The sequence below is a fragment of the Mustela putorius genome, unplaced genomic scaffold, assembly GCF_011764305.1.
Source record: "Mustela putorius furo isolate JIRA1106 unplaced genomic scaffold, ASM1176430v1.1 tig00003853_pilon_pilon_pilon, whole genome shotgun sequence".
NCBI lineage: Eukaryota > Metazoa > Chordata > Mammalia > Carnivora > Mustelidae > Mustela > Mustela putorius.
The window spans coordinates 37768906-37795962 of NW_025422005.1; the positions used below are offsets into that span (position 1 = coordinate 37768906).

At 37.7% G+C, this 27057-nt stretch overlaps 1 protein-coding gene across 5 annotated transcripts in view; it reads right to left on the reverse strand.

Moving 5' to 3' along the window:
- SPATA6 (spermatogenesis associated 6) overlaps positions 1 to 25548 on the reverse strand; it is a 137851-nt gene extending 112303 nt beyond the window's left edge. Inside the window, exons 1-4 of one of the 5 annotated variants that reach the window (XM_045064488.1) lie at positions 25290 to 25545; positions 21335 to 21421; positions 6688 to 6825; positions 5026 to 5074 (exon numbers count right to left, since the gene is read on the reverse strand). In XM_045064488.1, coding sequence (XP_044920423.1) covers positions 5026 to 5074; positions 6688 to 6702 — 64 coding nt within the window. In that variant the 5' untranslated portion in view covers positions 6703 to 6825; positions 21335 to 21421; positions 25290 to 25545. Of the gene's footprint in view, positions 1 to 5025; positions 5075 to 6687; positions 6826 to 21334; positions 21422 to 25289 lie in introns of those variants that run through there. The other 4 variants (XM_045064486.1, XM_045064487.1, XM_045064489.1 and 1 more) reach the window with 4 other exon arrangements.
- Between the last annotated feature and the right edge of the window lie 1509 nt (positions 25549 to 27057).

The window sequence follows — 27057 nt, forward strand, 5'->3', positions numbered from 1 at the left end:
CACACACAAAACAGATAATCATATCAAAAAATGGGCAGAAGATATGAACAGACACTTCTCCAATGAATACGTACAAATGGCTATCAGACACATGAAAAAATGTTCATCATCACTAGCCATCAGGGAGATTCAAATTAAAACCACATTGAGATACCACCTAACACCAGTTAGAATGGCCAAAATTAGCAAGACAGGAAACAACGTGTGTGGGAGAGGATGTGAGAAAGGGAAACCCTCTTACACTGTTGGTGGGTGTGCAAGTTGGTGCAGCCACTTTGGAAAACAGAGTGGATATTCCTCAAAAAATTAAAAATAGAGCTTCCCTATGACCCTGTAATTGCACTATGGGTATTTACCTCCAAAGATACAAATTTAGTGAAAAGAAGGGCCATCTGTACCCCAATGTTTATAGCAACAATGGCCACAGTCGCCAAACTGTGGGAAGAACCAAGATGTCCTTCAATGGATGAATGGATAAGGAAGATGTGGTCCATATACACTATGGAGTATTATGCCTCCATCAGAAAGGATGAATACCCAACTTTTGTAGCAACATGGAAACATGGACGGGACTGGAAGAGATTATGCTGAGTGAAATAAATCAAGCAGAGAGAGTTAATTATCATATGGTTTCACTTATTTGTGGAGCAAAGGAAATAACACGGAGGACATGGGGAGATGGAGAGGAGAAGGGAGTTGAGGGAAATTGGAGGGGGAAATGAACCATGAGAGACTATGGGCTCTGAAAAACAATCTGAGGGTTTTGAAGGGGTGGAGGGTAGGAGGTTGGGGGAGCCTGGTGGTGGGTATTACGGAGGGCACGTATTGTATGGAGCACTGGGTGTGGTGCATAAACAATGAATTCTGTTACACTGAAAAGAAATTAAATTTTTAAAAAATGGAAAGAAAAAAAAAAGTTAAACACAGGGGCGCCTGGGTGGCTCAGTTGATTGTCTGCCTTCTGCTCAGGTCATGGCCCTAGGATCCCGGCTCAGGAGGGAGCCTGCTACTCCCCCTCCCTCTGCCCCTCCTCTTCCCTAATGCTCTTCCTCACTGTCTTACTCTCTCTCGCAAATAAATAAATAAAATCTTTTAAAAAGTTAAACATTATACAATCCAGCTTATAGCCATATATTCATAGCAATACTGTTCATAAGAGCCAAAAACTAGAAATAATGCAATGCTCATCCAAATGTCCATAAAATAGAAATAATGTTAAATGTAGAAAAAATTTTTAGAAGAACTGCCTTCATGAACTATCTCTGATCTATAAACATGCTGTGTCATTTCATTTGCTTTTTTTAGCTGATCTTTAATTTCACTCTAATGTTTTGGAGTTTTGGAAAGGGAAATAAATTTCATACAATAGAATACTACCTTGTCAATAAAGAGGAATGAAGTACTAATACATAAAACAACATGGATAGATCTCAAAAATATTATTATTTTTTTTTATGGCTTAGTGGACAGACCCACTTTATTTATTTATTTATTTATTAAATTTTTATTTTTTATAAACATATATTTTTATCCCCAGGGGTACAGGTCTGTGAATCACCAGGTTTATACACTTCACAGCACTCACCAAAGCACATACCCTCCCCAGTGTCCATAATCCCACCCCCTTCTCCCTCAAAAATATTATTTTAAGTGAAAGAAGCCAGACACAATAGGCTATATATTATATGAATCTATACACATGAAATTTCTAGAAAAGGCAAAGAGGGAAAATAGATCTGTGGTTGTTGGGGATGGGAAGTGGCCATAAGGAATGCTGGTAGATGACCATTAGGGAAATTTTTGGGTCATGGCAGTATCACAAATTGAATCGTGAGGATGGTTCACAACTGCATAAATTTTCTAGAAATCATTTAAGTACAATTACAATGATGAATTTTGTGATATGCAAATTATGCCTCACTAAAGCTATTACTATAAGGGAAGAAGAGAAGAATGACTCTGGCTTTCTTGAAGAACTATGTTTCAGAGTAAACAAATTGCTAATAAAGAAGATTTCTTTTACAGAGGAATTCCAGCTAATAAATACAGAAGGTGACAATATTAGGAAAATCACACTTTGTAATCCCTACTTAAAAGACAGATCTCAAAGTTACTTGAGGAAAGACTGATGAGGAACTTTGCAATGGAAGAATCAGGCTGGTACTGCCTGGAGCTAAATCATCAATTTTAACATCACTAAACTTAAGACCATCAGACTCATATACAACTTGATATTTTACAACAAGTACACAGAATCAACTCTGAAGGATTCTTGCCAAAAATTAAACCTCTAGATCTAATCAAACCTCTAGATCTAATTATCAGTTTACATAATACAGTAATAAACAACTCAACAGCCCTTTAAGGAAGCAATCAGTCAATCTAAGTTAAAGGATATTCTAAAGGACTTGGTTTTTCTAGTAAATTCACAGCAGTAAAGGGGTGCCTGGCTGGCTCAGTCGGTGGAGCGTGTGACTCTTGACGTTGGGGTTGTAGGTTTGAGCCCCACGATGGCTATGCAGATTACTTAAAAATAAAATCTTAAAAAAAAAAAGTGAGGGGCACAAATACAGAGAAAAAGATTCAAGAGGTAAACACTGATACATAGAGTATGAACTATACCTTGATTGGATTCTGATTTTAGCAAACCAACTGTAAAAAGATGTTTTGGTGACAAGTGGGGAAATCTTCATAATGACTACATATTTGATATTATTAAGAAATAATTAATTTCCTTGCATGATACCAGCATAGTGGTATGCGTGTATGTGTAGCTAGAATACCTGTGGTAAAATGATGTAAAGATGTGCTTTTAAAGATAACCACAATTACTTTAAGTGGCAGAGTGCACATGTAATAAAACTGATAATGTGTTGAAAATTGTTGAAACTGGACAATAGGTATATTGGACTTCATTGTCCCATTCTCACCACTCTTAGTATGTTTTTAATTTTTCATATTAATAAGGTTAGTGGACAATGAAAGACTATAAACTTAAGAGAAAAAAAGTAAAAGAAAAAGGGGAGCCATAGCTCACAAGAGAGGTCAAAGATAAGGACTGACATGTAAGTCTTCAGAAGATGGAGAATACATGAAGCCTAGTCTTTGGAGAGCAGAATACAAGAAGAAAAATAGAAAATAAATACATAAAAAGAGACCGGAGAAGTAACGCCAGTGGAATAGTAATATTTAAAGACAGAGCAGAGAAAGAGGAGTTTGAGAAAGATACCAAAAAGTAGAATCAGTAAGATGGGAAGAGACCTAAGAGAAAAACTAAATCAGGAAAAGCAAGGCAAGAACGTTTCCAAATAATAATAACCACAATAATAACCACTAAGTACTCTTATTATAGTCCCCAAATTTCAAATCAAATAGAAAAAAAGGGGTACCTGTGTAGTTCAGTCAGTTAAGCATTCAACTCTTGGTTTTGGTCCAGGTCCTGATCTCATGGTCTGTGAGACTGGGCCCTGTATGGGGCCCTGAGCTCAGTAAGAGCCTACTTGAATATTCTCTCCCTCTATCCCTTCCCCTGCTCCCACTCTCCCACTCTCCTTCTCTTTCTCTCTCTCAAATAAATAAATCAATCTTTTAAAAAAACACAAATAGTAAAAAAAAGAATTGTGTTTTGAAAAAAAGAATTTCAGAATGAAATAATTATCTCATATTTAGATGAGATAATACTAGATATTAGATAATATTTAGATATTTAGATATCAGAATTCTTATTTTCTAAGATACACAAAACAATTTCCCAGTTACTGAAGAAGATGTACAAGAAATATTAACGTTTATTTAATGTTAATTTTAGAAAAGGCATTTACCTACTAACACCAAACTGCTGCTTACCTAATCCACCACGGTGAAAGATAGAATATCAAGCACTAGAACAACTACAAAAAAATAAATAAGGTATTGACGCTGGCCATAAAGAGTTCTCTGGAGACGAATCATTAAACTGTATAATTCACAAAGATAAGACAGTAAGCTGGCCTATTTCTCCCCATATGCCCAGATTCCAGCAAGGTGCTGGGTTCCATGTTTCTACAAGGCTGGAATCCCAGTGGGGTGCAGGGGGAAAAAACAGGTGACATTGATGATGCCCATTATTGTTGATGTTTTGAACCACAGATATTTATTAGACCAAACCGGTGATCTCAGATCCCTCTCTAATCACAAGAATAGATAACAGAGCTTTTCATTTCATACCCTGAGCTTGAGTAACTTATTCCCAAATATATATACAGCTTTGCATTGCTGCCCTCAAAAATAATTGTATCTTTTTATAGTTGATTCCTAGTACTTTGAGTAATTTACTATTACTCACAGTCTTGAAAATGTCACTTCAAATAATTTACCAACATATTAGATGCAATAAAAAATGCAAATCATATATAATTTTAAGCTGCCATTACTTCAATATTCTATTATTTACTCTATTAATTTGTAATACACTGGGGTTAAAGACATATGCTTGTTTGCAGGGCAAAGCCCCACCCAACATGGATCTCTATCTTTACATCAAAAACACTTCATATCATCTTAATCAATATAAGGTTCAAGTAAGTCTTTTTGATACCCACAGACCTAATACAGAAAAAGCAAAAACTCTCAGCCTCTGTACAGCACATGTATATTTCATTATTTCCAGGTATATTCTTATTCTGAAAAATGTTTTTAAAAATTGTTTTAAAATAAGGGACGCCTGGGTGGCTCAGTTGGTTAAGCGGCTGCCTTTGGCTCAGGTCATGATCCCAGCATCCTGGGATCGAGTCCCACATTGGGCTCCTTGCTCGGCGGGGAGCCTGCTTCTCCCTCTGCCTCTGCTGCCACTCTGCCTGCCTGTGCTTGCTCGTTCTCTCTCTCTCTGGCAAATAAATAAATAAAATCTTAAAAAAATTGTTTTAAATTATCAACTCAAGATTTTTAAAATTCTTAGTAGACTCTTTTTAACTTTTACCTGACCCAAGATTAAGAAGCATAATTCTAAAATGTCCTAGAATCAGGAATTAAAAGTTAAAGACTTACATTCAAGCTGTGCAACCACATCTCCAGGGTCAACTGCTTCAGGGAACACCTACAGAGGGAGAGCAGGGAGGGAGGCAAGGTGGAGAGGAGGAAGTGAGAGGAATATACACATAAAAAAACAACACTCTGTGTTTTCCCTCTCATTCCCCAAATACTCCTTTCCCAACCAAAGAAACTTTTTTTTTTTTTTAAGATTTTACTTATTTATTTGACAGAGAGAGAAATCACAAGTAGACGGAGAGGCAGGCAGAGAGAGAGAGAGGGAAGCAGGCTCCCTGCTGAGCAGAGAGCCCGATGCGGGACTCGATCCCAGGACCCTGAGATCATGACCTGAGCCGAAGGCAGCGGCTTAACCCACTGAGCCACCCAGGTGCCCCCCAAAGAAACTTTTGACATTATTGAAGACTGTCACTTCATCTCTGCTTCCCATGATCACTATGGAGGATTTGACAATTACATATTATGGCTAGCCGACGCACCCTCTCTAACTTCATCCGTGCTTGATCTTCACCTCCAGTTCCTCCCCTGCTTGTTTCCGTGGTCATACTGGCCTTCTTCGTGCTCCTGCAACTCATCAAACTTACTGCCAACAAGATGCCTCTATATTTGCTATTCCTCTGCTTTGAATACTTTTCCCCTAGACCTTTGAATAACTGATAACTGTCTCATAATTCAGGTTCAGCTTAAATGTTACTGCCTTCTCTATCCTTTAAATTAGATAATCCCCCTAATCACTCAGCCCCTCCCTGTCCCCCTGCCTTCCCTTTACTTTTTTTTTTTTAAACAGTGGGGAAGAGAATTTTTTTTAAAAGATTTTATTTATTTATTTATTTGTCAGATAGAGATCACAAGTAGGCATAGAGGCAGGCAGAGAGAGAGAGGAGGAAGCAGGCTCCCTGCTGAGCAGAGAGCCCGATGCGGACTCGACCCTGAGATCATGACCTGAGCCGAAGGCAGCGGCTTAACCACTGAGCCACCCGGGTGCCCCCCTTTACTTCTTTCATGACACTTACCACTATCTAAAATTGCATTATTCCTGTGTTTACTTGATTATTTTCTGTTTCTCATATTACAATGAAAGCTCTGAGAGAGGAGGCTGTTTGTCTTGTTTACCCAGTACCTATAGAACAGTGCATGAAGCAGAGGGAGACATGGGTAACTCCTTGCCGAAGAAAAGGAAAAGGAAGGAAGGAAGGAAGGAAGGAAGGAAGGAAGGAAGGAAAGAAGGAAATAAAAAAGTGAGGAATATGATTAGTAATAACCAGAAGCAGCAGTTTCAGGGAAAAATAGAAAAGAAACTCATAGAATGAAGTACCACAAGATAGCCATTGTAAATTGTAAATACCTATTCACATTTACCATTGTAAATACCTATTAATGTCTCCTCTCCCTTTTTTATAAAAATTATTTAATACTCAGGTGCTCTATTTTAAATAAAGCCCACTAACACAATTTTAGAAATAAACTGATCCATCCTGAAAAAAGAGGCAACTGATTCAATGCATAAATAATGAATATTTATTTTCAGATTTAAATTACAAATCTCCTTTTGAATAAACAAAAGTATATAGTCAGCAACAATAATTTGTGTTCTGGGTTTTCATTAAAAATTCGGAAGTACTCTGATTATGTGTAAATATTTGATCTGATATTTGAACTCACCTTTTCAAACACCATTCTGGCATTGAAGACCAGTGGAAAATTGGCTGGGACACATTGTGTCTTTTTGTATTGGCCAAACACACAGATGCTAAGATAGATGTCCTCCTTGTCTTTCAGCACCACTCCTGGACAAGTTACCTGAATGAAATTAGATAGAGAGATGTAACTGCTTTACGAATCCCCTGAACTATCCTACTAAAATAATTTACAAGGCATTACATAAAACCACTAGTCTGCTAAGCTAATAAAATTAAGCTCAAATAAAAAAAGGAGAGAGAGATCCTCATGTTTGCAGAGTTAAATGAAATGCCTTTATAACTTCCATCCCTCTGAGAAATCTATGATTTTCCATTTGGTTCTTTGTGCCACATTTGAAGCTCTGTGTACTGGCTCTTGGGACAGACACTAACAGTTTTAAACAGTCAGCCTTAGGCACCCACTTTATGCTGAATGCTGACATAAACTTACTCAGCATCATTTAATCACAAAGGATTAAGACTCAGCAGAAACACAGCTCTATCCTAGAGGACACACAAAAACTAGCAATAAAAAGCACAAATCTGACCTGTACCATTCTAAATAGCAGCCCATATACACCCTCATCAAAAGCAATATGACAAAGTTTCAAAGCCAGTGGATTATAGGTTTCTAGCCCAATGAAAATTTTTAAATATGAAATTGCACTTAATTAGCCTCATCATTGACAGAAAGTATAGGCACAAAATATAAGGTTTCTAAAAACTACATGGCACAGTCTCCCCAGTCCCTGCCATATTTCATTGGCAGTGATCAACCACACACTTAGTAGGATATTAAAGGCTCTCTAAGATTCGAATCCAACTTACCCACATAGTAATATTTCTCAATGGCTCCCCAATAATACAAAGTATTTTTTATTATCCTCTGAATACACACATTACATTCTCCCATTATCTGGATGATTATTCAACACTCCATTCCATCTCCTCCTCCTCATTTACACTCACTACTTCCCAAGGCTTACATCAATCAATCAATCAACTGCATCTCCTACACAAAACTTCTCTTGACTCACCAGCTATCATTATTCATTTCCATCTAATCCAAACATATACCACGAATCTACTATACTCAAGTAAATACATTTTAGATTCTCATAACATTTTGTAGTTCTCTTAAGGCCCAGTTATTATCTCCACACATTTTAATTTAGTGGATACATCTCACCTTTTTAAATTAATTGCTGAGGACAGAAACTTTATTTTCCTCATCAATATATCCAAAACCATAGACTTTGGTATTTAGGAGAAGCTTAGAGATTATCAAGTACAGCTTCATATTTTTTATATATGATAACAACAGAGCCCCCCAAAAGTATAGATGATACACTTATTTAAAATGACACAGCAAATGAATGAATACAAAACATTCAAAAGTGCTTAGAAAAGTGCCTAACAGAGCATTCAACTAATACTAGCTATAGCTATTGTTAGACTGAAAATCATTATCATTTGTCATCTCAACACATTCCTGAACTGAATAAATTACTAAGACTTCATGTCTCTTTGTACATAGCAGCTAAGATTATTTTCTGTGCCAGATATTTTGACTCCATCTCCCTCTTATTGTTTTCCACTTCTGTCCTAATATATTCCCCCACTGATCATTAAAATCTATTAAAATCCATGTCCTCAGCAAATTTCATGTTCCCCATCACCTTCATTTCTTACTATGCCTCATTAAAATCAAATCTGTTAGAATCCCTCTAACTCCACAGTACTCAATGTGGTATCTCAAAGCCACTTATGCCTATAGTTGTGGCTAGTCCAAAATTTAGATAAATACTGAGTGTAAAATAAAGGATTTTAAAGATTTTGAAGACTTGTATTCAAAAAGATTTTGAAGACTCATTATAAAATCAGCATAAAATATCTCATTAATAACTAAGGCCTTGAATATATTAATCTAAATAAAATTATTATTAAAACTAATTTATCTACTTCTTTTAACTTTTAAAAATGTAGCTGGTAAAAAATTTAAAATTACATCCTTGGTTCAAATTTGTCACTTATATTCTATTTCTATGAAGTAGCACAGCTGCTCTAATTACCCTACTAGAAACTACTGACTCTCTTTCCAATGTGTAATATATGCAAGAAAGCATGAGTTTTTCTCATCCACAATTCTACAAATTCTGCCATGCTTTAATAGAACTCTGAGCACCTTTCCAAAAAGAAATCAGGGAAGGAGGATGGGTAAAGAAAATCAGATGGGACAAATAGAAAATAAAACAACCACATGTATAATTACATGAATACAAATATTCTAAGCATTCTAATTAAATAGAAATTGTTCAGATTAGATAAAAAGGCAAGACATAATATGTGGTCTTCAAAGAAAATTCCTTTAAAGATAAAGACAGACATAGAAAAGGTACTTTCACTCTGGAAAACAGCACAGAGGTTCCTCAGAAAGTTGAAAATAGAGCTACCCTATGACCCAGCAATTGCACTACTGAGTATTTACCCTAAAGATACAAACGTAGTGATCCGAAGGGACACGTGCACCCGAATGTTTATAGCAGCAATGTCCACAATTGCCAAACGATGAAAAGAACCTAATGTCCATCAAGAGATGAATGGATAAAGAAGATGTGGTATATATATATACAATGGAATACTATGCAGCCATCAAAAGAAATGAAATCTTGCCATTTGTGACAACATGGATAGAACTGGAGGGTATTATGCTTAGCAAAATAAGTCAATCAGAGAAAGACAACTATCATATGATCTCCCTGATATGAGGAAGTGGAGATGCAATGTGGAGGATTTCGGGGTTGAAAAAGAATAAATGAAACAAGATGGGATAGGGAGGGAGACAAACCATAGGAGACTCTTAATCTCACAAAACAAACTGAAAGTTGCTGGGGGGAGGAGGGTCGGGAGAGAGGGTGGTGGGGTTATATACATTGTGGGGGGTGTGCTGTGGTGAGTGCTGTGAAGTGTGTAAACCTGGCAATTCATAGACCTGTACCCCTGGGGATAAAAATACATCATATGTTTATTAAAAAATTTAAAAAGTATTTAAAAAAATGAAACGGTACTTTCAGAATGGTAGATCAAATGCCTCTAAAAATCAGCCCCTCTATAAAAGCAAAAGGGAATACTACCAACAACTGTCAAAATGAACATTTTACAGCTCTAAAAACTAACCAGAGATGTGCAACAATCTGAAGAGCATTTATTGGAGAAAAATAGCTGAACTTTGGTTAAAACAGTGATATTGTGGTATGTTAATGTATTCTACTCCCAATCTCCTCTACTCAGGTCTTCTGAAGCCTTGAAGACCAAAATCCTTAGAATTATAGTAGCCATGAAAACCAGCAGTCCCACAGACACTGGAGGAGAACAGGTTTAGTGCTACCCAAAAGCTCCATCCCTAGGAAACTGTCATTATTTGATCTGACAGTACCCTGGAAGCCCTCATTCACAGGGATTCTATTTGACTTGAACTGGAGTTCACTCATATAAAGAGCCTTTCTCCTCAGGGCAATTGTCAAATACAATCAGTAGCAATTGTTTAACACCACAGATGCCTGAGGCAGTGATCACAAGAGAGGCAAAACATAACCTGATCAAAATGCTTAAAAGGTAAAGCTGGAAAATCATGTATATGGGCGTGTGAGGGCTGGGTAGGGTACTGTCTTTGAGAAGTAAAATATATTCTTGGCAATTTAGAAGATCATGCACATTTTCAGGGCTGTGCATGTGCCCAGAAATGACCTGATGAAACCCTAATCTCTCACCTCTCACTGACCTTGAGGCTTTGGGATAGTTGGAAATGAAGGCAAAGCCAGAGTTGTAAACTCCCTGTAGGGCTCAGAAAACATGCCCAACAAGCACACAGAGATCATTAGCAAAGACTGGGAGACTTACTGGTTGAAGACATTTAAAGGATATATAAATCCAGTCATTAGCAAGTCATTAAGTTAACCAAGAAGAGACTCTGGTGGTCTGACAAAGAATACAGACTTTAACTCAGGAGAGTAACTAAACAAAAAAAAAAAGCAATAGCAAACAATGAACCCTGAGAAATAGGGGGGAGTTTGATTTACAGAGTTCCATGTTATATTATTTAAAATGTTCAATTTTCCACAAAAAATATTATATACAAAGAAACAAGAGTATGATCCACACAGGGGAGAAGCAGTCAATAGAAACTACCTCTGAGGAAGCCCAGAAGTTGGCTTTACTAAACAGAGACTTTAAATCACCTATTATAAATATGTACAAAGAACTAAAGGAAACCTTGCCTAAATATCTAAAATAAAGTATGGCAACAATGTCTCATCAAAGAAGGAATATCAATAAGCAGAAATCATTTTTTAAAAGAACCAAATAGAAATTCGAGTTGAAAAGTACATGACAGAAATGAAAAAAAAAAATTCACTAGAGAAGCTAGCAGAAGAAAGAATAAGTGAACCTGAAAATATATCAACTGAGATTATCATCCTAAAGAACAGGAAGAAAAAATAAAGAAAAATGAATAGATTCTCAGAGATCTGTGGGATACCATTAAGTGCAACAACATAGATGTAATAGGAGCCCCAGAATAAGAGGAGAAATGGCCAGAAAGAATATTCAAAGAAATAATGGACAAAAACTTCCATAATTTAAAGAATTGCAATATACACACCCAACAACCTTAAAGAAACCACATCCATCATAATCAAACTTTCAAAAGACAAAGATGAAGAGAGAATCTTTAATGCCATACAAGAGGAAGTGATTCAGCAAGTACAAAAAATTCCTCAATAGGTTTAACAGCTGATTTTGCTTCAGAAACATGAAGCTAGAAGGAAGTGGGATGACTTATTCAAAGTGCTAAAAGAATTTCATAATATTTGCATATTGTACTTCAACTTTTTCAAATAAGAATTCAATTTCAACAAAAAATTCTCTTCAAAAAGGAAGGAAAATTAAGATATTCTTGGATGAACAGTACAGATCATTAGCACAACTTCCCTACAAGATATATTAAAGAGAATCCTTCAGTTGAAATGTAAGAACACTAGACAACTCCCAACCACATGAAAAAAAAGAAAAAAAAACACAAATAAATATAACAACAGTATAATTTTTTTCTCTTATTTCTCCATCCTTATTTCAAATAAAATTACATAAAGCAGCAATTATCAAACTGTGTTGATGAGGCTTATGTGTATAAAGATGTATTTGCATGAAAATAAAATCATTAAGAAGAGAGGGAATGGAAGTAAATAGAAGCAAAAGTTTTGTGTGCTATTCAAATTAAATTTGGTATTAATCTATACTAGATTGTTATAAACTAAGATGTTAACTGTGAACCCCAGGACGACCACCACTAAGAAAATAACTAAAAAATATAATAATAGAAACAAAGGCATTAAATGGTACACTAGAAAACAGTTAACACAAAAGGCACTAATGCAGAAACAGAGAAACAAAAAAAGACATCACATGCAGAAAATAAATAGAAAAATGAAAGAGGCAAATTCTACCTTGTCTGTGATTACATGAAAGGTAAACTGACCAACTACTCCAAGCAAAGGCAGAGCTTCATAAAATGGATAAAAACTATAATCCCACTATATGTTGTCTATAAGAGACACACTTCAGCTCCAAAGACACAAATGGGTTGACAGTAAAAGCATGGAAAAAATTAACTATGCAAGCAGTAACCAAAAAAGAGCTGCAGTAGTTATACTCATATCAGACAAAATAGACATTAAAACAAAAATTGACTAGAAACAAAGGACATTTTATAATGACACAATTAAAAACACATATGACATACATTTTAAGAAAATATATGTGCACTTAACAGAGTTCCAGAACCCATGAAGCAAAAAAAGATAGCTATTTCTTCAAGGAAGATAAGTAAATGACCAATAAATTCATGAAAATGTTCAAAATCACTAGTCATTAGGGAAATATAAATCAAAACCATAATGAGATACCTCTTCACATCCACTAGGATCTTAGGATAATTAAGAAGATGGACAAAAACAAGTGTTTGGGAGTATCCCAAAAAATGGGAACCCTCACACTTTGCTACTGGAAACATATTAATGGCATAGTCACTGTAGAAAAAAGTTTGGCAGTTCATCAAAAAAACTAAATAGTTACTGTAAGATTCAGCAATTCCTAGGTATATACCTGAGAATGCTAAAAACATACAGCAACCCCAAAATTCATACAAGAGTATTATACATACAAGCAAGAGTATTAATACATACAAGCAGCATTATTCGTAATAGCCAAAAAACAGATACAATCCAAATGTCCACCAACTGAAGAATGGATTAGCAAAATGTGGTATATCCATACAATGGAATATTATCTGACCATAAAAAAAAATAAAGTACCAACAGATGCTACATGAATAAATCTTATAAACATGCTAAGTGAAAGAAGCCAGACCACAAAAGGCCACATATTATATGATTTCATTTATATAAATGTCCAGAATAAGCAAATCCATAGACCTAGAAATCCAATTAGTGGTAGCCAGGGTCTCGGGAAGAGGGAAGAGGAAAGGCAGCTAACAGGTATGGGATTTCTTTGCTTTTTCTTTTTCTTTTTCTTTTAATATTTTTTATTTATTTATTTGACAGACAGAGATCACAAGTAGGCACAGAGGCAGGCAGAGAGAGAGGAGGAAGCAGGCTCTCTGCTTAGCAGAGAGCCTGCTACAGGGCTCAATCCCAGGACTCTGGGGATCATGACCTGAGCAGAAGGCAGAGGCTTTAACCCACTGAGCCACCCAGGCACCCCTGGTATTGGATTTCTTTATAGGGTGATGAAAATGCTCTGGAATCAGTGGTGATTGTTTCACAACTTCATGAATATATAAAAATTAACTGAACTGTACACTTTAAATGGGTATATTTTATATATGTGAATTATATCTTAATTTTTTTAAAATTAAAGATTCAGGATAAAAGCAAAATGATAGAGGGTGTATCATATGAATATATGAATATCGTAAGAAAGCTAGGGGACTGTCTTAATCTGATACAGAGTAGACTTCAGAAAGAGAAAGATTACCCAAGTTAAAGTGAAGCCTTTCATATTGATTAAAAATTTGATTTGTCAAATTTCAAGTTTCAAATTTCAAAAATCAAGAAGATATAAGAAAATTAAATGTATAACCAATTAATAAGATACTATCAAAGTACATGAAAACAAACTGAATTTCATAACTTTCCTCTTAGTAACTGATAAAATAAGCAATCAAAAAATCACTAAGAGTATGGAAAATGTGAAAACAACATTCAAATAATTTGACCTAATTGACATTTATGTAATACTCCATCCAACAGCAGAAGGATATACTTTTTTTTCTAAGTGCACAGGAAAACATTTATCAAGAAAGATGATACTGTGAGCCATAGAACTCTCAACAAACATAAAAGGACTGAAATCATGCAGACTATATTCTCTAGCCCCATTAAATTAAATAGAAATAAATAACAGGAAAATACCTGAAAAAACCCTAAATATTTGGAAATTAAACACTGTATTCCTAAATCACGCATATGAGTCAGAGAAAAAATACAAAACAAATTTAAAAATATCTTGGACTGCAGGAAAATGAAAAGACAATATATAGAAATGTGTTAGATATAATTAAATCACTTCTAAAAGGTGTATTATAGCATTAAATCTTAGAAATTCCCTTTAATTCTTTCTCTGCAGAAAAGGCATTTGACACATGTAAGCTCCATTCATGATAAAAGCTCTAACAAACAGAGGACTGCAGAAAATTCTTCAACTGATAAAGAATATCTATGAAAAAGCCTGAATTTGATATCATACATAGTGCTGAAAGACTGGATGCTTCCCCAATATCAGCCAAAAAGGTCAGTATGTCCATGCTCAACACTTGTATTCAACAATGTACTATTATAAAGGTCCTGGCCAGTACAAAGGACAAGAAAAGGGAATATATACAGATTGAAAAGAAATAAAACTGAATATTTGTAGATAATCTAATTGTAGTCTACACTGTACAAAAATGCTACTAGAAATAAGGAAAGGGTCTGATGTCACAGGATATAAATTCAATATGCAAAAAATCAATGCTATTTCTCTATACCAGCAATAACACTTATAAAATGAAAAAAATTTTAAATACCATTTACAATAGCATTAAAACCTGAAGTATGTAGTACTTACAAATACATTTAAACAGATTACGTGTGAGTCATGTCTACTGAAAACAATAAACACTTCTGAAAGAAACTGAAGGTCCAGATAGATGTAAAAATACACCAGGTTCATGGACTGAAAGACTCAATATTGTTAAAATATCAATTCTCCCAAAACTGGTCTATAATTTCAGTGCAATTCCAAGAGCTAAAAAAAACCCAATGGAGTTGACAATCCAGAGATAATTTCAGTTCAAATGAAAATTAATTTATACAATCTGAAAACAATTTTAAAATAAGTAGTTAGGATTTTTCATCTGGGGGAGGGGAGGAATTAAAAAAAAAAAAAAAAAACCCCAAACTATAAAATTAAAACAGAGAAGGAAAATACTTGGCAGTTATTTAAAAAGAGAGACTAGGGACAGCTGGCTATCTCAGTCAGTAGAGCATGACTCTACTGATCTCAGGGTGTGAGTTCAAGCCCTACATTGGGGGTAAAGTTTACTTTAAAAAAATTACAAATTAAAAATTGATAAATTAATAAATATGAAGACAGACTATATGAGAATCCTTGAATATGTAGTCAGTGAAATCAAAAATCTCAATATAGGAGTTTGGGGTTTTGTTTTTTTTTTAAGATTTTATTTATTTATTTGAGAAAGAGAAAGCAGGAGACAAAGTGAGCAGTGGGGGACGAGCAGAGGAAGAGGAAGAAGTAGGCTCCACACTGAGCAGGGAGTCCAATGTGGGGCTCCATCCCAGGACCCTGGAATCATGACCTGGGCCAAAAGCAGATTCTTAACCAACTGAGCCACGTAAGTGTCCCTGGGTTTTTTGTTTGTTTGTTTGTTTGTTTGTTTTTGAGAAAGAGAGAGAGAGAGCATGTGCACACACAGGAGCAGGGGCGAGGGGCTGTGAGAGAGAGAATCTCAAGCAGATTCTATACTCAGTGCAGAGTCTTATGCAAGGCTTGATCTCATGACCCTGAGATCATGACCAGAGCTGAAATCAAGAGTTGGGACTCTTAACCAACTGAGTCACCCAGATACCCCTCAATACAGGAGATTTTTAAAATTTAACTTAATAATTTAATAATATAATCCTGAAGAATTCCCTAGAACAAGATATAAAAGTAAAAATTACAACAAAAAAAGCACTTAAGAAATGTGGAGAATAGATAAAAGTTCCAATATATGTCTAATAGTGTCAGAGGAAAAAAGAAAACAGGAGGGGAAAAAATGAAATTCAAAGACATAATAGCTAAGAATTTACCTAGAACTGAAGAAACCTACAAATTTCCAAAGGGAAAGTACACACCCAGTACAAAGCAGAGTAAGTAGAAATGAATCCAGTTCTACAGATCACAGTGCACCAGATTACATCAAGAATAAAGTGAAATACATAAACACAGTGAAAATTTTAATATATCTCCATTACAACCTAGTAGATCAGGCAGACAAAAAGATTAATATGGAATTAAAGATATTTTGGAGAAAATAAACTCCATTTGATAATGGTTGTAGAGACCTACATCCAAAAAATGAAGTTATATGTAATTTTCAAGTAAATAGAGAACATTCACAATAATTGGATAAGTATTAGGACACAAGAGAAATCTCAATGGAAATAGTATCATGCAGATGTCATTCAATACCCCCATGCAATTAAATTAAAACACCACAATAAAAGATAGTATGTTTGTATATGTGTAGGTAACTATAGTATGGGACAGGGGAGTATATACACATATATAAATCCTATGCATCTTGAAAATGAAACTAAATCCTAAATAGTTCATAAGCTAAAGTAGAAATCACAATAAAAATGATAAAAATATTTGGAACCAAATAATTTTAAAACAATATTATCAATCCTTTTGGGATGTCAGTTAAGCATCACTTGGAAGCAAATCAAGTGCCCTAAAGACAGACAGTAATATAAGAAAAATATTAAGAAATGAAAAAATAATGAATACTGTTTTTCTGAAAATAAATAAATAAATTGAAAAAATTAAAATTAAAAAAAAAAGAAATGCAGAGAAATGATAAAACAAAATTCAGATTAGTGAGTAGTCAAAGGGCAGAAGGGAGAAAGGATTCTATTAGAGAGATATACAGGAGGCTTCACCTTCATCCAAAATGTTTTACTTCCTAAGCTGATAGGTAGGCACATGGGTGTTCATTATGTTGCTCTTTATAATTTTTGTATGTCTAAAATATCTTAAAATAAATGTTTTAAGAATAAAAAAAACAAGGGACCCTGGGTAGCTCAGTGGGTTAAGTGTCTGCCTTCAGCTGAGGTCATGATCCCAGAGTCGAGTCCTGAGCCTGGCTCCTTGCTCAGCAGTGAGCCTACTTCTGTCTCCTGCTTCCCATGCTTGCATGCTCTCTTTCTTTCTCTCTGACAGTTAAATAAAATCCTTAACCAAAAAAAGGCAAAAAAAAAACATCGAAATCTTAATGAAACAAGTATGACTCAGATAGCAAAACCTCATGTATGAACACAAACGAAAGATCATAAATAAAAAAAAAGCCAATCCAAATACATAAAAAATAATGCATTCTAACAAAAAGAATTTACCATAGGAATATAAAGAGTGCAACATCGCAAAATGTGTCCTTTCAAAGACTATGGGAACAATATTACATAATAAAAGCATTCAGTATAATTCAATGCCTCAGGATGTTTCCAAAATGAAGAATAGAAGGGAACTTTCTTAATTCAGTAAGTGAAAATCTTAGAGCCAATATTACATTAGGCTGAATTATATGAAATTGTCACGGTTTTTTTTTTTTTAAGTCAAAAAATAATCCACTGTCAGCAAATTCGTTAAGATTCAATATAATGCTGGTAAAACCTCAGAAGCACAACTTAAAATAAAAATAAAGAGACAAGTATATCTACTATTATTCCTACTGTTTAACTTTATACCAGAAATTCTACTCAAGGACATACAATAAAGAAAACAAAACAAAACAAAAAAACATTGATCAGGAAAAGTCAAACCTATTCCTACTGTTTAACTTTACACCAGAAATTCTACTCAAGGACATACAATAAAGGAAAGAAAACAAAACAAAACAAAACATTGATCAGGAAAAGTCAAACCGTCTTTATCCATAAACAACATAATTTTCCACATAGAAAATCCAAATAATGACTGGAACTAATGTGAGATTTCAGCAATGTGCTGAATTCAAAATGTGTGAAAAGACATATAAGAATATTCATGGAGGGGGGACGGCGCCTGGGTGGCTCAGTTGATTAAGCATCTGCCTTTGACTCAGGTCATGATGCCAGAGTCCTGGGATTGAGGCCCACGTCTGGCTCCCTGCTCAGCCGGGAGCCTGCTTCTTCCTTTCCTTCTGCCTGCTGCTCCCCCTGCTTGTGCTCTCCCTCTCTCTGCAAAATAAATAAAATCTTAAAAAAAAAAAAGAATATTCATAGGAATACAATTTTTAATATCTCCAAACTGGGAAAATGTCCATCAACAGTAGAATGGATACAAAGGAACATAGGCAGTTTTCCAGGAATGGCATAAAGATGGCTACCAGGTACGTGAAAATATAGTCAACATACTGTCATCAGAGAAATGCAAATCAAAACCGCAGTGAGGTATCACCTCACAAATTTTATAATGGCTATTATCAAAAAGACAAGAAATCCCAAGTGTTGGCAAGGGTGTGGAGGAAAGGGAACCCTACTGCACTACTGATGGTAATGTAAACTGAGTCCAGCAACTGTGGAAAACAGTATGGAAGCTCCTCAAAAAATTAGAACTTGAACTACCATATGATCCAGCAATCCCACTGCTGGGTATATAGCCAAAGGAATTTTAAAAAGGATCTCATAGAGATGTCTGTACTCTGATGTTCATTGAAGTATTACGATAGCCAAGATATGGAAAACGACCTAAGTGCCCAACTGTCCCTGAATGCAAAAAGATGTGAGAAGATGTGAGATTATACATATATAATCTATAGCCATGAGGAAGCAGGAAATCCTTCTTTGATTTGAGACAAACTGGATGGGCCTCGAATGCATTATGCTATGCGAATGAAGCCAGAGAAAGTCAAATATTGTATGACACCACATATATACTGAATCTAAGAAAGATAAACTCAGAGAAGCAGAGTAGAGTGGTGGTTACCAGGGGTTGGGAGACATAGGGAAAATGGGGAGATAATTTTAGTCAAAGGATACAATCTTCTAGTTGTAAGACTGACAAGTCTGGGGGTCTGATGTACAACATGGTAATTATAGCGAGTACAGTCTTATATACTTGATATTGCCAAGAGAATAGATCTTAAACGTCCTCACCACAAAAACTAAATGATAACTATGTGACAGGATGAAAGTAGTAGCTAATTAGCTAATCCTATAGCAGTGATCATTCTGCAATTTATAAATGTATCAAACACATTTTTTTTTTTTTAAGATTTTATTTATTTGTTTGTCAGAGAGAGAGAGAGTCCGCGCACAAGCAGGGGCAGTGAAGGCAGAGCGAGAAGCAGGCTTCCCGCTGAGCAAGGAGGCTGACACAGAACTCCATCCCAGAATCTGGGATCACGACCTGAGCCGAAGGCAGACACTTAAGTGACTGAGTCACACAGGTGTCCCTACAACAGTAGGGACAAATAAACTTGTTGTACACCTCGAATTTATATAATATTATGCGTCAATTATAGCTCAATAAAGCTAGGGAGAAAAAAACAACAGAATGATTAAGAACTATTGTTTTACAAGAGGACAGGGCTGAATTCTCACTAAAAACTAGACATTAAAAAGTTCATACTGTGGAGAAAAAGATTTCAAGAATTCAAATTATATTGTGATAGAAGTCCTGATAGCTGTTACCTTTGGGAGAGGAGGGCACAAAAGGAGTGGCTGGGAGGGATGGAACACAAGAGTGCAATGTGGGTTGCTGATATTCTAATTATTGATCCAGGTGGTGATTACACACTTCAGATTTGTGAGTATACCTGCTGCATATAGAGTTCTATAAAGAGTTAACTTAAATCAGTAGCATTGATTTGTTCCCCAGTGAGAAAGAAAAGAAAGAAAAATGTATTTGCGAAAACAGCAAAAACAAAGTGAAAAAATAAAGTTCAACTAGATCGTTGAAATTTATATTACATATAACTGATAGGTTAGTAGCTAAGAAATAGTCAACAAGAAGAAAAACAAAAACAAACAAACAAACAAACAAAAAACACTAGAATTCCTAAAGGCAAAGAATATAAACTGGCTATTCACAGAAAATGAAACCTCTTGGATTAGACTAAAGTTATGTAGCCACAAACCAAGAAATGCCCGGAGCCATCAGAAACTGAAAGAACAAGGAAGAATCCCAATCCCACCCCGCCCACCCCTCTACTCCGTACCCCTCAGCTCCCAGCCCTTCATCCCCTACCCACCTCCAGAGCTTTCTGGAGTGTTGCCCTGCCGAACTTGTATTTCAGACTTCTGCCCTCCAGAAGTACGAGGAAATAAATTTCTGTTGTCTTAAGACATCAAGTTTGTAGAAATTCGCTATAGTAGCCCTATGAAAGCAACACAACCACCTGAGCCTCAGTAGTTCCATTTCTAAATCTAGTGCCTGGAGCACTGGGTCTGTAGTCCCTCCTTTACAACAGATAGTTTGCAATTTACTATACATGTGACTAAAAACTAAACCAATGCCCTAAGTAAAAACAAAACAAAACAAAAAACCAGAAATAATTTATAATAAAAGATCTATTTTTATATGTAAATGCCATGGCAGGACTAAGCTAGAAGATACAGCATTTGAACCTATACACGGAATCTATGTAAAATGGACAGTTTCTAAACCAGAATGACAAGTGCCCATACTGGCAACTCGAATGCAAACAGTGCTGCCACTGGTGCCACAATTTTCCAAAAAAGTAAACTCTTAGCAGATTTTCAAACAAAGCAAAGTATACTCTTTCCTCAAATTACACTATAATTGTATTCCTAGAAAATCCAATGTATTTTATACCACCTTGAAAAAAAAAAAAAAGATTTTGTGTTTATACATAAAACAGATTCTTAACCTCTAATAATTGTACGAAGGTTTTCACCTACACATTCAATAGGACATTCAAGTCGCAGAATACTAGACAACACCAGCAGGAGCCCTAAACACTAAGGTAAAAAAAGGTAGCCCAACAAATTTCACTGGCATTTAAAGGTCTATCAAAAAAGAATATAAATTAATCACTATTATAAAAATAAATAGTATTATATAGCAATAAGGAAATGGACTTGATCTGCAAGAATCAACACTGACAAATTTTGGTAACTGAACTGGAAAAAACAGGTACGGGATACATAGAGTAAAATACCACTTGCATAAAGTTTTAAAACAAATCAATAATACCAGTAGCACACAGACATGCACAAATATACAGGAAATGTACAAAACCAGAATGAAAATAATACACTCCAAATTCAAGACATTGATTGCCTCACCTCTAGGAAGGGAAGAAGAAAAATGGGTCAGGAAGGTGTGCAAAGGGAACTGTAGCACAATTGTGAGACAAATCACTCCAGGGAAAGCTGGAGAAGGATCACAAATATTCAAACGAGTAGGGATCAAAAAGGACCCAGATTTGTTTGCCCCAATGTTATCAATAATTTGATGAGGTAAAGAGGTGAAGGGAGTATACAGAAGAAAAACAAGGAATTATATATCTAAACTAACCTCAAACTGACACTATTCAGATAAGGCAAATTGGCTGGTTTCACTGCCCAGGCACTAGGCTTTATTATTCTCTTTCTGATTTTTTCTTCATTCTCCCAAATAATCTCAAGAAAAATGAACGACTTATTAACAAAAAGAAGAGAGAAGAAACAGCAAAAATACTTTTTCATATCTCAGATAAGATGTATCAACTATTAAAAACATAAGTGATAGGAGATGTAATTCTTTTGCTGCTCCTGAAAAACAAGTAACTTGGCCTATTATATCTTTCTCCAAAGATTCATTGAGAAAAGTCACACCTTCTTCCTAGCAATATATTTTCTCTGGAGTCATAAGGCTCTGTGGAGCAACACAAAATGTTGTGTTATACACTAAAGCCTTTCATGTTTACTATGTTCTTGCTATATTACACAGTATTATACATGAGATTACTACCAATACAAGACTACAGCAAAACACAATCGTGGAGGGAATGGGGGAGGAGGAGAATGGAGTGTCACTTTCTTTTTTTTCTTTTTAAGATTATTTATTTATTTATTTGACAGAGAGACTGATCACAAGTATGCAGAGAGGCAGGCAGAGAGAGAGTGAGGGAAGCGTGCTCTCTCTAGCAGAGAGCCCGATGCGGGACTCGATCCCAGGACCCTGGGATCATGACCTGAGCCGAAGGCAGAGGCTTTAACCCACTTAGCCAACCAGGTTCCCCTGGAGTGTCACTTTCAACAGGCACACAGAGACTAAACATCTAATTTCCAGTTAACAGGAATCAGGAACAAATTAAATGTTACCACAAAGGGAAAATTCAGGCAATAATATGACATGGGATATTCTATATCTGAGCGTGGTATCTTCAAAAGGCAATACACACAGAGTTGTACAAGAATGAATGTCCATAGTAGCTTTCCCTACAGCAGATGAGTATGGATGGGAAATAAGTTTGAGGAGACAGAGCTGGATGTGTGACCGCTCTGAGTATATCATTTTGTAGGTTTTTACTTTTATACCATGTAAACATAAAAAATTAAATTGAAAAGAAAACACTAAAATTTAAAAGAAGATGCTAAGAGTATCTATGGTCATATAATTCATCTATTCAATCAAGGCCAAATTAATCAAGCTTGCTTAACTTGTCTGGTTGCTAATGGGTCTTTTTTGCTCCTTCTCAGCATCAGAGCCATTTAACAGGCTTTCTGCTGGTCCGAAAACTTAGCTTCTTGTTGCAGAGCTGTCCCTAAAGAGTTGTGCAACCCTAAACAATTAACTAGCCATGCTAAGCCTCACCTGTGAAACGGAATTAAATTCAATGACAGCTAAGATTCTGAGAACTGTAAAATTCTTACTCAAGTGTTTGTTGAAAAGAGTTAAATAGCAATGTTTGCACCTACATAATTTCTTCAGCTTCAACGGACACAGAACTCCATTGTACTAAAGTAAGTCACTTTCTGCAGTACAATCAACACTGAGGAAGAAAGGTACTGAAATCAAAAGTATTTCTGCAACTCTTTCTGGTAGTAATCAGTTACAACGAAGTACTTCCTCTGGAAGATTCTATTGGCAGTGCAGGGGAAGCAGCTGCACCACTGGGCTGCTAAGCCCCACTGGCTGACAGGGGAGGAAGCAGCGGTCAGTAACAAAGTCTGGTGAGGCAGGGCATGCCTGAGGAAGCGTTTGACTAACTGTTCCAGGTCAAGCCCTTTAGGAAGCTTCCTGTATTCGTTGGCTAAAGGAATCTTAACTTTACAAAGACGTTGCTAATCTTTGGCAGCTGTGGGATGAGCGCGGTACCTTGCTACAGAGCAGAGTAAAATCTCTGTGGCTTTAGAGATAAACCAAGAGTGCCAGAAACATTCTTCGCCTCCACCCTGCCTCACAATCTGTCCTACCCAGCCTTGCTTTCCTTAAGACCTAACAAAAGATCTAGAACAATCTTGTGACCTCCAGGGAGGTAACACGGACTGTGTTACAGCGGCCTCATTCTTTTTTTCTTTTCTTTTTTCTTTTTTTTTTTTTTAAGATTTTATTTATTTATTTGACAGAGAGACACACAAGTAGACAGAAAGAGAGGGGGAAGTAGGCTCCCCACTCAGCAGAGAGCCTGATGCCCTGATGCGGGGCTCCATCCCAGCCAGGACCATCCCAGGACCCGGAGATCATGACCCAAGCTGAAGGCAGAGGCTTAACCCACTGGGCCACCCAGGTGCGCCCAGCGGCCTCATTCTAATGCGAGGAAGGTCAGCCAGGAAAGCAGGGCATGGCCAAGGTGGGGTTAAGTGGAGAAAGAAGCCATGGGCAGGAAGAAGTAGGGAGAGCTTCTTGAGGCAGCGCTCAGAGGTGTGGTGTTGGATACAGAAGTACCCTCGCACACACATACCTGCCCCAGTTTTGCTGGGAGATAAAGAGTTGAGAGATAAGAGGGCTTGGGAGAGGTGGAAGGAGAGAAAGGGGTTTGAATGGGGGAATTTTGGCTCCAAACTGCTGGCATGTCTAAAATGGGGGTATGGAGGGACACCTGGGTGGCTCAGTTGGTTAAGGGGCTGCCTTCCCAGCGTCCTGGGGTCAAGTCCCACATTGGGCTCCTTGCTTGGCAGGAAGCCTGCTTCTCCCTCTGCCTCTGCCCGCCACTCTGCCTGTGCTCTCTCGCACGCGCTCTCTCTCGGACAAATAAACAAAATCTTAAAAAAAAAAAAAAGAAATGGGGTTATGGAAAGGTTCTCTGGGGATTTCCTCTAGAAGAGAGAGGCTGGAGCTTTGTCTGAAGATGAGAATGAAAGGGGTCTGTAAAAAGTGAAGAGGAGGGAGTTTAAGAACAATTGGAAGGGTCTTCTGAAATGATTAAGAGGGATGCAAATTTCTCATGCCATGGAGAGGTCCAACCTCTCTCACTTAAGGAAGGGCATGGGGGCTCAAGACCTCAGCTGGATTTCCACAGCAGGTCTGGGGACAGGATCCTCTTGAACAAGTTTGGAAAGTGACTGTTACTGGTCCTCTCCAGCAAGTTCAGAGAATGAGCAGTTTCTCTGTAAAAGTTGGTGCCTTTCTTGGAGTGACAAGAAAGATAAGGGATTCAGGTACCTGAAATGGTTTCTGAGGGGCTGACCCCGGGGGAGATGACAAGGTGCTCTGTGCGATATTGACACAATTTGGTTGCTGGGTGTGAGGATTCCACATTGAAGACAGAGTAAAGAGTAAAGGCTCCTTCACCAATCAGAAGCTTGGAAATTTGTCTGAAAGAATCTGCCTGCAGTGATTTGGGAAGAAAAAGTCTCCCTTGACGACCGGAGAGAAACGGGACTCTTAAAGAACAGGAGCAGAGAAGAGGAATTTAAAGAGAAGCTCCTCCATCCCAATTCACTGCAAAGTTAGGGGCAGAAGAGGAGGGGCTTTCTGAAGTGGTCTGGAAATGATCTGAAGGAACCCAAGCTGGAAGCTGGGATAGAGCGAGGAGAGCAGAGGTGGGAGGGCAGGAAGGGGCGGCGGGGGGTTGGGGGGGGGGCGGTGGGACAGCTCTGCGAGGCTGGAGTGGGAGGGCCTTCAGGATTTTGAAGTAGGAGGAGACAGAGGTGACGCGGGTCCACCAGGCTCCCGAGGGATGATTCGGAGGGTAAAGTTGGTTCGAGGTGACTCGGGGTTCAAAGAGGTGAATAAGGGAGGCGACCCCGAGAAAATGCCGGAGGCTCGCCGACACCCAGGCCGGGGGGGTGAGGGGTCGCGACCCGTACTCACAGAGCGGATCTCCAGCGCCAGGGCGCATTGCAGCGCTTTCACCTTCGGCATCCGCGCGGGGTAGGGCGGCGGGGAGGGACCCCGGCCGCGCGCCCGAGTGAGACGAGGAGACGCGGGGCGGGGCGGGGACGGGGAGGAGACGAGGTGGCGGCGGCGGTGGCAGCTCTGGCCCCCAGGCCGGGGCCCGCGGTCCAGCCTGGGTCCCGCCCGAGCAGCAGCTGTGCGCGGGGCGCGGACTCGTTGTCATGGCAGCCAGGAGGGGCGGGGCCGGAAGAGAGGCAGGGCGGGGAGGTGCGGGAGCCGCCACTCCTAGGCTAGAGGCCGGGGGCGGGGCTCGGCGAACGCCAGAGGCGGTGCCACGCGGGGAGGCGTGGCTTCCGAAGGAGCGGGGTGGGGCGGGGCAGTTCTTCTGTGACATCAAACCGTGGGCTCAAAGCCAAACAAAGGAGAGAATAGCTAACCATTTGCGTAGTGGGGCAGTGCCCAGGTGAGGGAGTTGGACTCAGGAGCTCTGAGTTCCAAGGTGGCGATGGCACCTTGGGTTAGTAGAGTCCTAGTGCAGCCTCAGTTTCCTCAACTGTAAAAGAATAGTAATTATTATTGATTATTTATTTGAATTTCACAGTAGTTTACAAAGCCAGCATGAGATGAAATGGGAGATTAGAGGTTTGCCCAGAAGAAGGTAGAACCAGGACTGGAACTCAGGACCTTTCCTGTAAAATCTGTGGCCTCCCTGAGAACTGAGGTGTGAATCAGATCACGTTCTTCCTAGTCTCCTACTCTGTGGTTCTGTTAGTGTGTCCCCCTCTCCCTTCAAGCTTCCCCATTCACTGAGTATTCACATGTACTCAATGTACACTGCTTAAATTGACTGTCAATGCAGAGCCAACAATAAATCCATTTGGAAAGGGCTTGGGCCATAAACCATCAAAGATGACAAGAATCTAAGAGATTGTCCAATCCAGTCTTTTTAAAAATCATTTTTATTGTAAAATACATTATACATAGAAAAGTGTATAAAATATGATCATCTTAAACAATAAAACAAATAACTGTGCAACTAGTACACAGGTTAAGAAACAGAATATTACTAGCACCTTAGAAATGCCCCAACCATTGCTTGCCTTCCTTGCCCTGGGAGAAACCACTCTCCCACCCCCTGACTTTTGTTTTACTAATCCCCTTACTTTTCTAAATACTTTTGCTATTAATGTATGCGTCAAGGCAAAGGGAGAGAAAGAATCTTAAGCAGGCTCCAGCCCAGCATGGAGCCAGACATGGGGCTTGATCTCACAACCCAGAGATCATAACCTGAGCCAAAATCAAGAGTCAGATGCTTAACCAGCTGAGCCACCCAGACACCCCTTATGTGTACATTTCTGAACTAGATGTTTTTAATTTTGCTTCCTGTTGCTGATGTTATATAAATGAAATTATACCACTTGTATTTTTCTGTGACTTGCTTCTCTTACTACTACATTGTGGAATTCACCCAGTATCAATGCTGTGTAGCTGAAGTTTTTTATTTTTGGATAGTACTCCAGTATAGTGAATATTATTACTATTGATGGTCACTGGCCTTGTTTCCATTTTTAGCTATTACTAACAATGTTATGAACTTTCTAGTACATGTCTACTAGTGTGCGCATGCTCCAGTGGGAGTAGATTAACAGGGTATTGGGTTTTGTACATGAGAAATTTTAATTGGTAATGCCATACCATTTTCCAAAGTAGTTGAACCAATTATTGTTCCTGCTGGGAGTGCATA